This window comes from Pezoporus wallicus, unplaced genomic scaffold, assembly GCF_028554395.1.
Source record: "Pezoporus wallicus isolate ANWC-B61680 ecotype Strahan unplaced genomic scaffold, APGP_CSIRO_Pwel_v1 contig_3568, whole genome shotgun sequence".
NCBI classification, from domain to species: domain Eukaryota; kingdom Metazoa; phylum Chordata; class Aves; order Psittaciformes; family Psittacidae; genus Pezoporus; species Pezoporus wallicus.
Window position 1 is genome coordinate 708,325 of NW_026637826.1, and position 13,731 is coordinate 722,055.

At 38.2% G+C, this 13,731-nt stretch overlaps 1 protein-coding gene across 9 annotated transcripts in view; it reads right to left on the reverse strand.

Annotated features, from left to right (window-relative positions):
• Positions 1 to 13,731, reverse strand: part of DOCK3 (dedicator of cytokinesis 3) — a 203,581-nt gene that overhangs the window by 116,298 nt on the left and 73,552 nt on the right. For all 9 annotated transcript variants that reach the window (XM_057407679.1, XM_057407682.1, XM_057407684.1 and 6 more), the window contains exons 8-9: positions 9,316 to 9,357; positions 7,220 to 7,374 (exon numbers count right to left, since the gene is read on the reverse strand). In XM_057407679.1, the coding sequence (XP_057263662.1) occupies positions 7,220 to 7,374; positions 9,316 to 9,357 (197 nt within the window). The remainder of the gene's footprint in view (positions 1 to 7,219; positions 7,375 to 9,315; positions 9,358 to 13,731) is intronic.

Below are 13,731 nucleotides of genomic sequence, written 5' to 3' on the forward strand. Positions count from 1 at the left end.
TCCAGGCTGAACAGCCCCAACTTTCTCAGCCTATCTTCATACTGAAACACACGTAACTAAAGCTACATGGTCCATTGCTACGTGCCCTCACACGAGGAACAGACAGTAGTCCATACCGAGACTGAACTTTTTCTGGTTTTAAATCCTTCCATGCTTGCCTTTTCTTTTACTGGGACAGGCCCGTGTAAGAGATGTCAACTGCATGATTAAAAAACAACACAGAACGACCAACCCCAGCAACAAACCAAAAAACCCCTCACACAAAAATAACTTTTCTTTGACAAGCACCGTTCCAATTGCATCTCAGTAGAAGTTACACTCATCTTCATTTTCAGCCTTGAGAAGGAAAGGCTTCAGGGAGGCCTTACTATGGCCTTCCAGTACCTAAAGGGTGCTTATATGAAAGATGGGGACCAACTTTTAGTAGGTCCTTTTGTGATAAGGCAACACATGATGGTTTTAAACTAAAAGAAGGTAGATTTAGACTAGATATAAGGAAGAAATTTTTCTGAAGGTGGTGAAATGGAAGAGATTGCCCAGAGGGGTGGCAGATCCCTTATCCGTGGAAAATTTAAAGTCAGGTTAGACAGGGTTCTGAGCAATCCGATCTAGTTGAAGATGTCCCTGCTCACTGCAGGTAGGTTGAACTAGATGAAGATGTCCCTGCTCACTGCAGGTAGGTTGAACTAGATGAAGATGTCCCTGCTCACTGCAGGTAGGTTGAACTAGATGAAGATGTCCCTGCTCACTGCAGGTAGGTTGAACTAGATGAAGATGTCCCTGCTCACTGCAGGTAGGTTGAACTAGATGACCTTTAGAGGTCTCTTCCAAACCAAACCATTCTATGATTTTTGCTACGATCTTGTTTTGCCTTTTCCATAGCATTGAAAAAATTCCAAGACATAGATGGCAGCTACAAAATAATTAGATGGATCAGTGAAAATTGGTGCCTTTCGTAATTTTATCTGATCCCTCTTATTTAAGAGGGTCACTCATATTAGAATAAACTCAGTTTTGATGGAGGATGATGCAGACAGGTTTCCAGTTCAACCACAGACATCTGAATCCAAAATCTTAATCTTCAGAGGAATTTTTGTCTACGAAGTCAGATAACAGAGAACTAGATAATCTTACAGTCCTTTCCAATCCTAACTATTCTATGATCATTCCAGGATTCAAAGCATCCTAAGGATGCTCTGTTACGACTAAGGAGTCGTAACAGGAAAAAAGATGCAAGTAAAATTGATAAACCTAAACTTGCCTTTTTATGCACTAAAATAGGGAGCTGGATATAATACTAACTCCTGAGTGACCTTTAGAGTCTAGACTTACCACTACCATACTGCATATGCCATAAAACTCTCCTCTGCCAGTGGAAGGTATTTCCTCTGTTTGCATAACTTCTGTGGATGAACACGCTAACCCCCACCCTGCCTGCCCTACTAACAAAGTGCCAAGCAACCAACCAGCCTCTAAAAATGCTACAGTACTCCAAGTTTAAATATCTGCCACAATTACGAGCAAGACAAGTTTGGACTCTGATCAACAATCATTCTTACCTAGACAGAATTTATGGCTAAAGATGCTTAATTAAACACTTCAGACTACTGAATAAATTAAAGTAATGCTGATCCACAGGATGCATCATGAAGATCACATTAAGGATTCCCCAGTGGCTGTCAGGATCTCAGTTGGCTTTCACCTTTCTTTAGGTAAACTGGAATCCTAATTTCCGACAGGAATATTTTTGGTTAGAGCAGCTGCTGCTTCTCCTGTCCTATTCTCTGCTACCTTCCCAGGCAAACCCACAGAATAAAAAGTACCATCTTTTTTTCCATTATATTCCTCTCCCCCCTTTTTTTAATGTAGGGAAAAGATGTACTTCTCATCCTTTCTGGTTCCTTAAGTAAGACTTCCAGAGTACATTTTCATGAACTTTAAACTCTTATTTTGACTGCATGTCTGTAATATAGACTTTTAAAATACTGGACATTTTAGTATTTTTCATAACATAATTGTATCATGCATTGATGTGCTGGGAGCATCAAACAGAAAAACATTGGAATAGCACAGTGTAGAAGAAAAAGCAGTTCTTAAACTGAATAACATCTACCTATCCCTAAATGTTTTCTTCATTTGTTCTATGAGATCACTTCTGGGTGACCTTGTTATGCACGTGTTGAAGAAAAAGAATGCAATACCCTGAAAAATTGCTATGATTTCCTTTTTGTTTCCAAAACCAAAATAAAGTTCGTACCATGAAGACACTGCAAAAATAGTTACATAGATTTTTGAGTTGGAGAGAATAGAATAATAAATGCTAATAAGGACAGTCATATAAGCAGATAGGAGAAAATATAATGTGTGCTATGGTGCTCTCTGAACAGTATGTGATCTTGTAAGTGAAGAGCCAATTATAAGACAGATGGCACAAGAGCAGCAAATTAGGAGCTACCAAACTTTTGCTTGTGCACAATGCAAACCAAAGAATGTACTTTCAATGTCTTTCTTTGAGAACATTTTACAAAACCCATCATAAAATCTGAAGAGTTTCATTACTAGGTCATGGTAAATGTCCTTAGTCACCAATCGCCACTGTATATTTACATCTAGAAAAATGTACGGCCACCTGTTGCTACTACTACAACTGTTTAAGCTCAAAATATTCACTACTTGAACCAGCCACTGTTCTTAGTTACCTTTTCCTCATGCTGCATCATATACTGCCCTGCTCCTAATTTGAGCCATGTTTTCCTTTGTTGCCCATCTGCTGGCGATGTACTTACAGCAGCTGGTGTTCATGTGTGAGTAACTTTCTCTCCCTCTCTACATTCAACTCCAGCTGAACTTTTATAATCCAGTCTTTACTTGCACAGACAATTTTTTATTTCTCCAAGTAGCTAATCTCATGTAACTTCTTGACTGTCTGCATGTCAGAGTGGGCCAATCTTATACTCCATAGAATGCAACACCACGATAAACTGACAGCAAAAAGAAACACACAAGCAAACAAGCAGAACACCCCAGGTAGTGGCACATTCAGACTGAACAGACTAGCTGAAAGATCATAAGGCTTCTCATAGTGCCATGTATTGAAAAGAGGATGCATCAGCAAATGATGCCTCCTACAGACACTGGAGAGAGAGAGTGGTCTCGCAACAAAAAGGACTCAAGTGTATTCTATATGCAAAATGTACACATGGACTTCCTCTGTCAAAGCCATCAACACTCCCATGGATGCTTAGCACATCTTCCACAATCTCCTGTCATAAGGAGGCCTGTATTACAATGGGCATGGTAAAGACACAGTAAGTAGGCAGATGGAGGAGTTACAACCAGAAATATGCATGACACTATTTTCCATGCATAATTACTGATTAGGCCCCAGTTTTTCAAATTCAATCACATTAGAATTTCTTTTTTTGTTCTATTCACTCTCCATAATTAAGGTTATTTATAGATGACAAGAAACTCTTCAATCCCGGTGGAGTAAAATAGGGTAACTGGTAAAACAGTGATAGAAACATCTATTCTGGTTTAAGACGCAGGCAGAATAAAAAAAGCCTTTACATGTTTAAACATAAGCTTTATAAAGAAAAAAATCTGAGATTTATTTATCCATTTTCATACTTAGCGGATTCTTCAAGCTTGTTTTCAGAAAAAAACTGATCTCATGGTTTTGGAATGCGTCATTTCTGAAATTATGTGTGTTTTTATGCATTTATTAGTAAAAAGGAGCTATTTAAAAGTAGCCAAACCTCATCACTTTACTGAATAGAGTTTTTTTTCCTCTCATCAAAATAATACTGCAAAAACCAAAACCAAAACAACCCATATTCATTGCATCCCTCCAGCACGGATAATACTCTGGATCAGGTTTTCCACCAGTTTTCCAGCCCTTTTATAATAGTTCAATCTGAGTCTCCTTGCTTTACCCTAGCAAGTTTAATGCTGAGGCATACATCGCATCCCCATATAGCAGAAACAAATTAGCTGGCTCTGATGTGACTTCTGCTTGACAAATCTGTGTTGACTTGTACTTATCATCTGGTTAGCTTCTCACTGCTAATAGTTTATTTGTTCCAGAACCTTTCGCATTTGTCATCTGACTGTAGCTTACCTTAGGGAGATTGAAGCAAAACAGCTACTAAATTCTCCAGTTATCTTGGTAACATCTGCTGATAGCTTAATGTCCCCTTTAATCTCTTCAGTTATTTCATGATTTTGTAAAAAAAATATATTTGCTGGTAAAGCATTATAGAATTATTCTTTTTTTCTCCTTGATGTCCTTCGGTAATTGCATTTTTTTTTCCTACAATTTTCTGTCTCTTCCCATCCCTGCTTGTGCAATTTCATTAGTTTCTCCTTTTTTATATTTCCTTCCAGACTCCATTTCACCAAAGACTACGTGATACAGACTTTCTGATGATTCCATATATACAATTTCCTTCATATTGAAACAATTTGCTTTTGTACTCTTCAATAGTATCATTAAGAAAGCGACAACTCTCAGATTTCTTTTCTCTGTATCAGTTTACCTATCTTTTTGTGATGTTTATTGACATCTGCCTTACTGAAGTTTACCATCTGTACATTAGCATTATCTTTCTTTCCTTTTCTAGTTACTATCAACTCTATCATTTCATGATCATTCATCCCAAGGTACTTCTCACACTTGGGGCTGTACTCCCCATTTGACTGTAATCAAAACTAGGTTAATAGTCTCATTATTTTCTGCTAACTTCCACATGGCAAAGAAATGGAAGTATTCAAGTTTAGGAGGAAAGATTTTGTTGCTACACTAATGCTTTCTGTAGGTAAGAATATATGACAATTTTTGCATCAAAAAATGCCAAATACTTTAAAACATACAAATAAAAGATTTCTATCTCTTTTCATATGAGCCATTAACTCATACTCTGATTGACAGGTTGTTTCTGTTGTGGACTGAAGTAAAGTTTTGACGCAGACATTCATCCATCTAGTTCTAGTTACTTTTCATAATCCTGTCAACAGTAAAAATTAAGTCACTTTTCCCCATTTTTTACCTCTATGTTCTACCCCTCCAATACCAACATGCTTATTCTTGCTATCCGTATTTCCTCACTGTCATCTTTGGCTGCTTCTCATTTCTAGAAAGCACAAACCATTGAACACAGAACAGATCCACATTTGTATTCAGAACCTGGGAATATATCTCAAACTGCATTTCAGCTCCTGCTCCAACCTTCCGATTCCTAATCCATAACTTGTACATGCTATTACTTCAGCTCTTCAAAGATACTGGAGCTTTCACCAGTTCTTCACTTAACCTAACTGGGAAATAACTATTGCAACCAGCAGATTCCATAAGGTTTTTAATCTACTCTATGTCCAAAGCAGTAACACTGAAAGCCAGTCAACCTCCAATGTGAACTGTCTGGGCAAGGAATTTATCAACCTTGAAACCATTTCAGAAAACTCAATTTGTCTTTTTCATTTAGAATGCAGCGTGCAGGAGCTTTGCTTTTTACCTTAATGTACTGTCTCCTGAGAGGAAAGAAACTTAATCTTTTAAAATAGATACGAAAAAATCATTCTGAATTTGCAGCAGCGTGTTTGTCTGTTTTCTGGCTTTAACTTCCTTCACTAAACCAGAGCTCAGCCTCATTACACATTTCTTCTCCACCACTCTCTGGGACACAAGAAAATGTAAAATTATGCTGTTCTCACTGCATCAGATCACTGATGAAGAGCTAAGTAATAACAACTGTTTGCACATCAAAACATTATTATAGATATTTAAAAGTGCCTGAACCATTCTTTTGCTTTTTCTCACTATTATTTTCTTTTTTTAATCATTTGCAAACCCTCTTCGAGGCTTTCCCACTCAATGTTTACATACTATGCAAACTGCAGCGCAAGATAATTCATCTCCTTTTGAGGCAATTTCTGAGACCTTTCATAGTCAGGGGATCAGCTTGTCCCTTCCCCTTCCCTGCAGCTTCCTTCATCTAAATAATCTGATATTTTACTGCTTTGAGGTATGAACTAATTAATTGTGCATATTTTTTGTTTTGTTTTTCCATTTTCACCTTTCCCTCTTAACACCTATTTTTTGTTAATTCTCTCAATAGGGGAATTAGAGGCATGTCCTCCCTAACTACATCAAAACAAGCATTTCTCACCTCGTGGGGGTGAAATAAACATGATGTAGTACCAGCTTAGGCATTCTTGCCATTTTCTGCAAAATGATCTTTAAGTTGCCTAACTAAATGGTGGCAGACATGTATTTATAAACTGCAGTCAAGAGCTTTCTAATATAGACCACTTTTTTAGTGGGATGTATTCTGAAGAGCTACAAAACTGTTACCACTCTACTCTGAACCCTTTGGGTCTCTTTCCTCTGTTTAGAACAAATCTAAACCTAATTTGCTGAAAACAGGACAGTTTTGACCACAGTAGTGGCAAACATGGTCTGTGCCAACTCTCAGGACATGCCTTAATCAAAACCCAAAAAACCTCACAAACACGGTGTACTTTAGATCAAGCCACACTTTAGCCTAAGATACACCTACTTAATTTCTGAGACACAGTGCATACGCTGCAGTACTTTTTACAAATTCTGATGTTTTCAAAACACATGCTTGTAAACAAAAAATACAGCACGTATCTTATTTGCTAACATTAGTAACAATTACCCCAATGTCCTGAGCAGCACAGTTGTCCAGTGTAGACACAGGGATGAATATGAATAGTTCACTTTATATTGATAGCAAAAGTAATGAAAACAAGCTATACTGTAACATGCCTGCAAGGCAAAGAGTGGGTTTTGCATTAAAGAGCCTCAATTCAGCACCCGAATAGCAGCCCTCTTTCCAAAACAGGCATACACCATGGTCCTGCCATTACTGGTATTTCTTAAACCACGGCCCTAAAAAGGCAGCTACTAAACACTAAGACCTCCAGTAATATGTGGAGGCAAAGTCAGAAACCTGAACACAGTTGAATTATTCTGTGGCTTTAATTCTTTGCTTATATGTAAGCACAATATGTCATATGCAATGATCAGTATTAGTGATGTTCTCGAGCATGCAATGCAGGGCTGTCAATTTATGATTTATCAGCTTTGTCCTTCCAGTTGTGTCACAAGAACAGCTCATATGTTTCTCTCCAACGTATTTGCTTTGCTCATAATCTTTTACCTAGTAAGCTTTTTAGTTACTTGATACAGTCCTACCTGATCTGCTTGCCCTCTCGAACATCGTACAGAGAAAAAAAGACATCTGTGTCTTCTCCAATTGTATTGTAGGTGAAGCTCTTTAGACTGAGGAAGAAGTGATGAGGCACTGGCATACGACAAGCTTCCCCGTGACGCTGACGAATCGTATCCACCTGATTAAAAACAGTAACAGTGACTTTAAACTCTTCACTAATAAAGGGCACGTGACCAACGTGATAACTTTAACTGAGATTCTGCAGTACTTTCTCCATCACATAAAACCTGAATCTCAATATACCCTGCTTCAGAGATGCATGCCAGATTAAGTTTTCATCCTGGTTTTCCCCACTTTTAATTTGAATAGTTTGAGAAACCATGATAACCAACTAGAGATAAATGATTTATGCATTTGCAATCCATTTTTATCAAGAGACCAATTACACCTATTTCTCAAATATTGTCTTGATTCTGGTACTGAAAACAAACTATTTTAAAGTGGTGGTAGGGTGGCTCTTGAAGATTTCCATTTAAAACAGATGGACTTCAAAGCATTTTTTAGAATAACATTTGTTACCTTATTTCTTTGCAGCAACTATAATTCATTTATGGAGGTCACTTATGGGGCCCAGCTAGACCAGGGAAGGGATTTCCCCAACCCCCCCCCCATACTTGCACTGGTGAGGCTGCACCACTGATAGGAGAAGAGGAAATGGCCTCAAGTTGCATTAGATTTAGACTGGCTATTAGGAAAAATTCCTTCACTAAAAGGGTTGTTAAACATTGGAACAGGCTGCCCAGGGACGTGGTCGACTCATCATCTCTGGACATACTTAAGAGACATGCAGATGTGGCACTTAAGAGACATGGTTTAGTGGTGGACTTGGCAGTGCTTGGGTAATGGTTGAACTCAATGATCTTAAAGGTCTTCCCAAACTAAACAATTCTATGATTCTATGATTTAGAGCCAGGCTCTACAGGCTAATATGTCCTGCAGGTATATAAAAAAAAAAACAACATCTTAACATTGGTTGATAACATGAGCAATCAATAAAGTCAAAGAGAATCGCAGAACAGCTTGGGTTGGAAGGCACCTTAAAGATCATCTGTATTCCAACACCCTGCCACAAGCAGGGACACCTTCCACTAGACCAGGTTGCTCTAAGCCCTGTCCACCCTGACCTTGAACACTGCCAGGCATGGGGCAGCCACAGCTTCTCTGGGAACCTGTGCCAGCGCTTCAGCACCCTCACAGGGAAGAACTTCTTCCCAGTGTCTAACCTAAATCTCTCCTCTGTCAGGTTAAGTCATTCCCCTTTGTCCTGTCCCTACATGCCCTTGTAAAAAGTCCATCTCCAGCTTTCTTGTTGGCCCTATTAGGTACTGGAAGGATAGCAGAAAGGTTTATATTTTGACTCCGTATATTGAGACTTTTTTATAAACAGTGAAAATTGGGGTAGAGATAAGAGAAAGAAGCATAATTAGAAATAAGTTTATTGATCAATATTTATAGCCCTTTATATCTTTTCTATGCTGATCTTAATAAACAGGTTGCAGGAATACCCTAAACTCACTAGGCTCGCCTTCTCCAAGTGCACAGACAGGTACGCACTAACAAAGAAAAGTTTGAAGTTTTCAGACTTGAAAACTAGATTTGTACTAGCTTTAAAAATAAAGATTCAATTGAATTTTGTTCTGGATTTTAAATTAAATCCAAGTAAATCCTCATCCTTTCAAGACCGGTACCTGTGAAAGGACAGGTGCCTTGAAAAGATTAGATCCAGATTCCATGACCAGGAATGGATTACGTTACTACAGAAAGGATACGTGAAACAGAAGCTTAGTAAGCCATGTGTTAGCAGGTGGAAAGACAACTTACATACACAGAGAAAGGCTTCTGATTTCACTACAAAAGTTATCTTTTAAGAACAACAGTTAGAGCTAAGGAAGAGAGACCTAAACAAAAGCTGAAGAAGGACCTCAGTCAGATCATTACTTGGGGATCTCCTGAGGAAGTGTTCTATGGGTAGGGACTTAACCAACGATATCCATCATGCATTTACATACAGTACCAATACCTTAAAGACAACAAAAATCTGTATGTAGATGATGTTTACCTGTGATGTGCTCTGCTGGACACTGTGTCTACTTGACAAATGCTGTGGAGATACAAAACAGTAACACTTAAACCTTTTTGAAAGTAAGAAATACTTACATTATATCTGTGCAGCATAAGAATAGTCATTTAAAAATGTGACTGTTCAAGGTTATGACCAGATTTTCACAGCCATATTTGACAGTGTATTATCACTCACAAGACCACTAGCTTTCCTAAAGGCTTCTCTCAGGTAAGCCATTTCTTAGCCTAACTACTTGAATTTACAGGTAGTAAATTAGCTTTTAAAGTTAATGGCTGTAATCAGCTAGACAGAATTTCCAACACTGTAATAACATTTCTTTCTGAAAAGTCCATCACCCTATACCGTAGAATTTATGTATTCTTTTGCTAAATGGGGAAATACCTCAGTACTAATCCTCACCTACCAGTATGTTGTCTATGAAAAGATGCATTTGTTCAAAACACAGATATGGATTTTAGACTTTGCTTAAACTTATTGTTCTGATCAGAAAATTAAATTCTGATAAATGGTTAAAGACTTTTCTACAATTTCAGGTGACCAATACCTGTAAAGAAGCATTAAAATAAAGAGCTGCATCCCCAAAATGGAACTCAGATGCTGTACTTAAAGTCTTTCATGCTAGAAAATGTTATAATCAGAAAATGGACTGCAGGACTCACTGAACCCATTTAATCTCCGAGGGGAGATTTAAATACTAATCTAAATTGAAAAGGTTTCAGAGAGCTTTAACAACCATATCATTAATGATTCTGCTATGCCTGTTCCACACACATTCATCTTAACATTAGCATTTTAAATTGAAATATTGACATTAACACTACCACATGTTACTAGCCATTCTCTTCATTTGCCTCCTTTTATTACATATCCAACATCTTACTCTGACCAAAGCACATACACTCTGTAACAGGACTAGCAATCTGTTGATAACCCCATAGCTTCAAAAGAGATAAGAGCCAAAGAGCCCACAAAACATACTAGGCAATACTTTTTTTCAAGCTTTGTCACTGTCCTTCACACAGAACCAAAAAAAGACCTTTTACTACAAAAGGAGAGATAATCTTCCTAATGAGACTACATCAAGAAGATATCAGGGTACAGAGGGAGCTGGCAGAAGTGCTCACAAGCCACTTTCTATCATTTATCAGCAGTCCTGACTAGCTAGGGAGGTCCCAGTTGACAGCAGATTAGCAAATGCGATGCCTATCTATGAGAAAGGCTGCTTTTCTCTGTATCCACTAGGCACCTTCATGTTCTGGAAGTGAACTGGAACTTTTAAATTTAAACTGCTTATTCTGAACAAGTTCACAGTCACTATTACCCATTTCCTTCTTGCAAATAATTGTGTTTTTTTTCTGTTCCAGCATTTTTTACAGGGAGAGAATGATCACTGGATCCTCTTTCTCCATCACATTTTCTTAAGTTGTAAAGTACCCTTGCCCTGTGCCAGCATTCTGGAACCTTACCCATCTTCCCAATGATTACTACTAACATTTCTGATTTGGCTTCTCTAGACATTCCGAATGAAATAAGTACGTAGTTCTAAATACCCTGGAACCAGTAACTACTGCATGAACTTCCCCACACACCATTCAGGTGTGACTCCCTTCCCTTTTCCACAGGTATTGTGACTTTATCCCCTTACTAGAGCTTGAGGGAGGCAAAAAGCATCTTAAGCACCATGTTACTTTCTTGCATCATGTGCAAGATTCCCCCAGTATAAAAACTTTTTAGTTTCCCAGTTACTGTTTGTTCAAAAAACCAAAAACTGTTTCTTGATACAACTGCCAATATTTCTTTGTTATATATTAATTTGTGCATTGCCTTTCTAACTGTTCTATTAACTCATTTATGCTATTCCATTATACTTTTCTGTACTTCTCTTCTTCTATCCGTGCTCTTACTTATCTTAATTTCCCTTCACTCTAGTGACTGAAGGCAATGAAGAATTCTTAATTTATCCAACTTGGCCTGTTAGCAAGTATATTGTGGTTTTGGTTTGGATTTACTGAAAGAACTATCAACCCTACCTACTTCTTTCCTTCCCATCAAACTTGCTTCTCATGATAACTTACCTACCAATATTAGCTTTTATTGTTGTTATTCCTCCTTCCCTTCCTAATGATACTTGGAAAGTGAACAAGTCCTGTCATTACCAAGTCAACCTCAAACAAACCACCACCTATCTCCATTTTGTCAACTGATGTCTTCTTACTAGGGGTTAGAACCAAATGTACACAAACCTGTCCTCTCCCAGTCTTTATTAGACAGTCAAACAACTGACAGATTTCATGAGTTCCCTGCAGTTTGTGCCCAGTGGGTTTTCTTTTCTAGCAGAGGTCTGGGCAATTGAAGCCTCTATTTGCAATTTTTATAACTGTGCGTTCTTACCAATCTTGCTTTCCGTTTGAATAAAGAATAAGCAGTTACGAGGTGTGGCAGCATTAACTTGGCTACTTATTAGGAACACCTGCTGGTGTTTTTCAGATAGTTGAAAGTAACGGCTAACAGCCAGCAGTAACACAGCCGATAGGGCTGTCTTACACACACCTGAAGACACATACACAAATCAGTAAATTTAGAGAAAAGCCGAACATATTTGATCACCAGGTTTCACCATTTCTGATTTCTGCAAATGTCTCCAACATTCGGGTCTTGTGACCCCCTTCACTAAAAAACACCACTCGAGTTTTTCTGACCTTCTGCTGGACTTGTGCTGCTAAATGACAGCTTCAGTCTAGTGGCAACTGAGCTCTGTGGCAGGATTCTGAGCACGGATTTTCCCACAATTTCAAAAGCCATGTGAATTATAAAAATGTGTTCCATCGTATTAGCTTAAATCACAAACACTGTCCCAGGGAAAGGGCAATCTGGTTTCCTTCAGGAGTAAAGCAATGATTTCTGACAAAAGTTGTGCAACCTGAAGCCAGCAGTATTTAGCTTCACCGTGACTAACCTGGAGAAACGGGATCTACAAGGCCTCAAAGCACAACAGTTCTGACAGAGATGAATAAAGTAGTCATACAGGAGTCACAAATACACTCAAGCAATAAAACTGACAGCTGAAAATGGTGCTCAAAATTGGAAATATACTTAAAATTTACCAAGGAAAGTAATTCTGAGTCTAATGACTCTATAAAATGCCCAAACCGGCTGTCACAGGTAGGAAAGCCTTATGTGCCACCTCAGCCATTGTTTTGCTAATATAAGACTGTTTCCTAAGTTACATTTAACATTCTACAATCCTGCAAGCAAGAGAGACTAATTGGGCTCTCCCAACTACTCCTGCAAGATTATTTTACAACCTTGTTGCTCATTTGAGAAACTGCTCAGTATTTTGCCAGGAAGGAGGATTCTCTCCCCAGCTTTTTGTGAAATAACAGAAGCCACACCAAACCCCTCAGAACAACAGAACACCCACTCATATTCCCCTATGCCAATTCCTGATCAATTTGAGTTAAAAAGATAACAGGTTTTCAGCTATTTTCATTCCTGAAAGTGCCTTCTAGCTACAAACTAGATACGATAAGACAGCAGTGTCTTCTTGAATCTACAAACTAAAGCAAGAGACAAGCATGAACTGACTAATGGTCATGTCCTGATACCAGCACAGCATTGAGCAGCAAACTGTGCTGTGTGCATTTTCTTCAGGACTAAGATGGGTGACATAATCAGACTAATCTGACAATTCATTAGCTATCTGCTGTACTCCAGGTATTCAGCGTAAAAGAACCCTGCAGAATGAAACAGTAATAAAGCAATCCTATTAGCAGCTTGCCTGGCATTCTCTGAGTCATCACTAATTGAATTTTGTACTGAGTTATTTCTATACTGTATTTGAAGGAAAACTCTGCTGGAATCACACCAAACTCGCCTCGGACTACGGCAAATCAGGAACAAACATCAGCAATACTACGGAACAATGAACTTCAATATTTCTTATGTAACAACTTTAATTCCTTTCCATGAAATCCACTGTTACACGGTGCAAAGAATCCAAACCAGCAACAGCATGTTTAGAAAACATGCCTTTGTTTTATAGAGGAAGTACCTCTTGCATATCAAACTCCTCCCACCTAGGCATGGACCTGTCACTCTCTAATCTTAGGTAGCTGAAAGCCAAAACCATTTTAAAATAGGAAATTAAAAGCTTACTAGAAGAGAGGGACACTGTAACAATATTTATTTAGATAACCCACTATTTTCTTTCGAAGACATTAAGCTAAGAAATTGTATTAAAGTAACTGCTGGTCTGCTTGGTTGTTGTGGGTTTTTTGTTTCCCCTCAGGAAAGGTTTTCATTCAGTTTTCAGTGAACATTCCATGTTGCTTCTCCATTTACACTAATATCATTAACCATAACAAAGTTAACTGTATTACACAGTCCTACTAA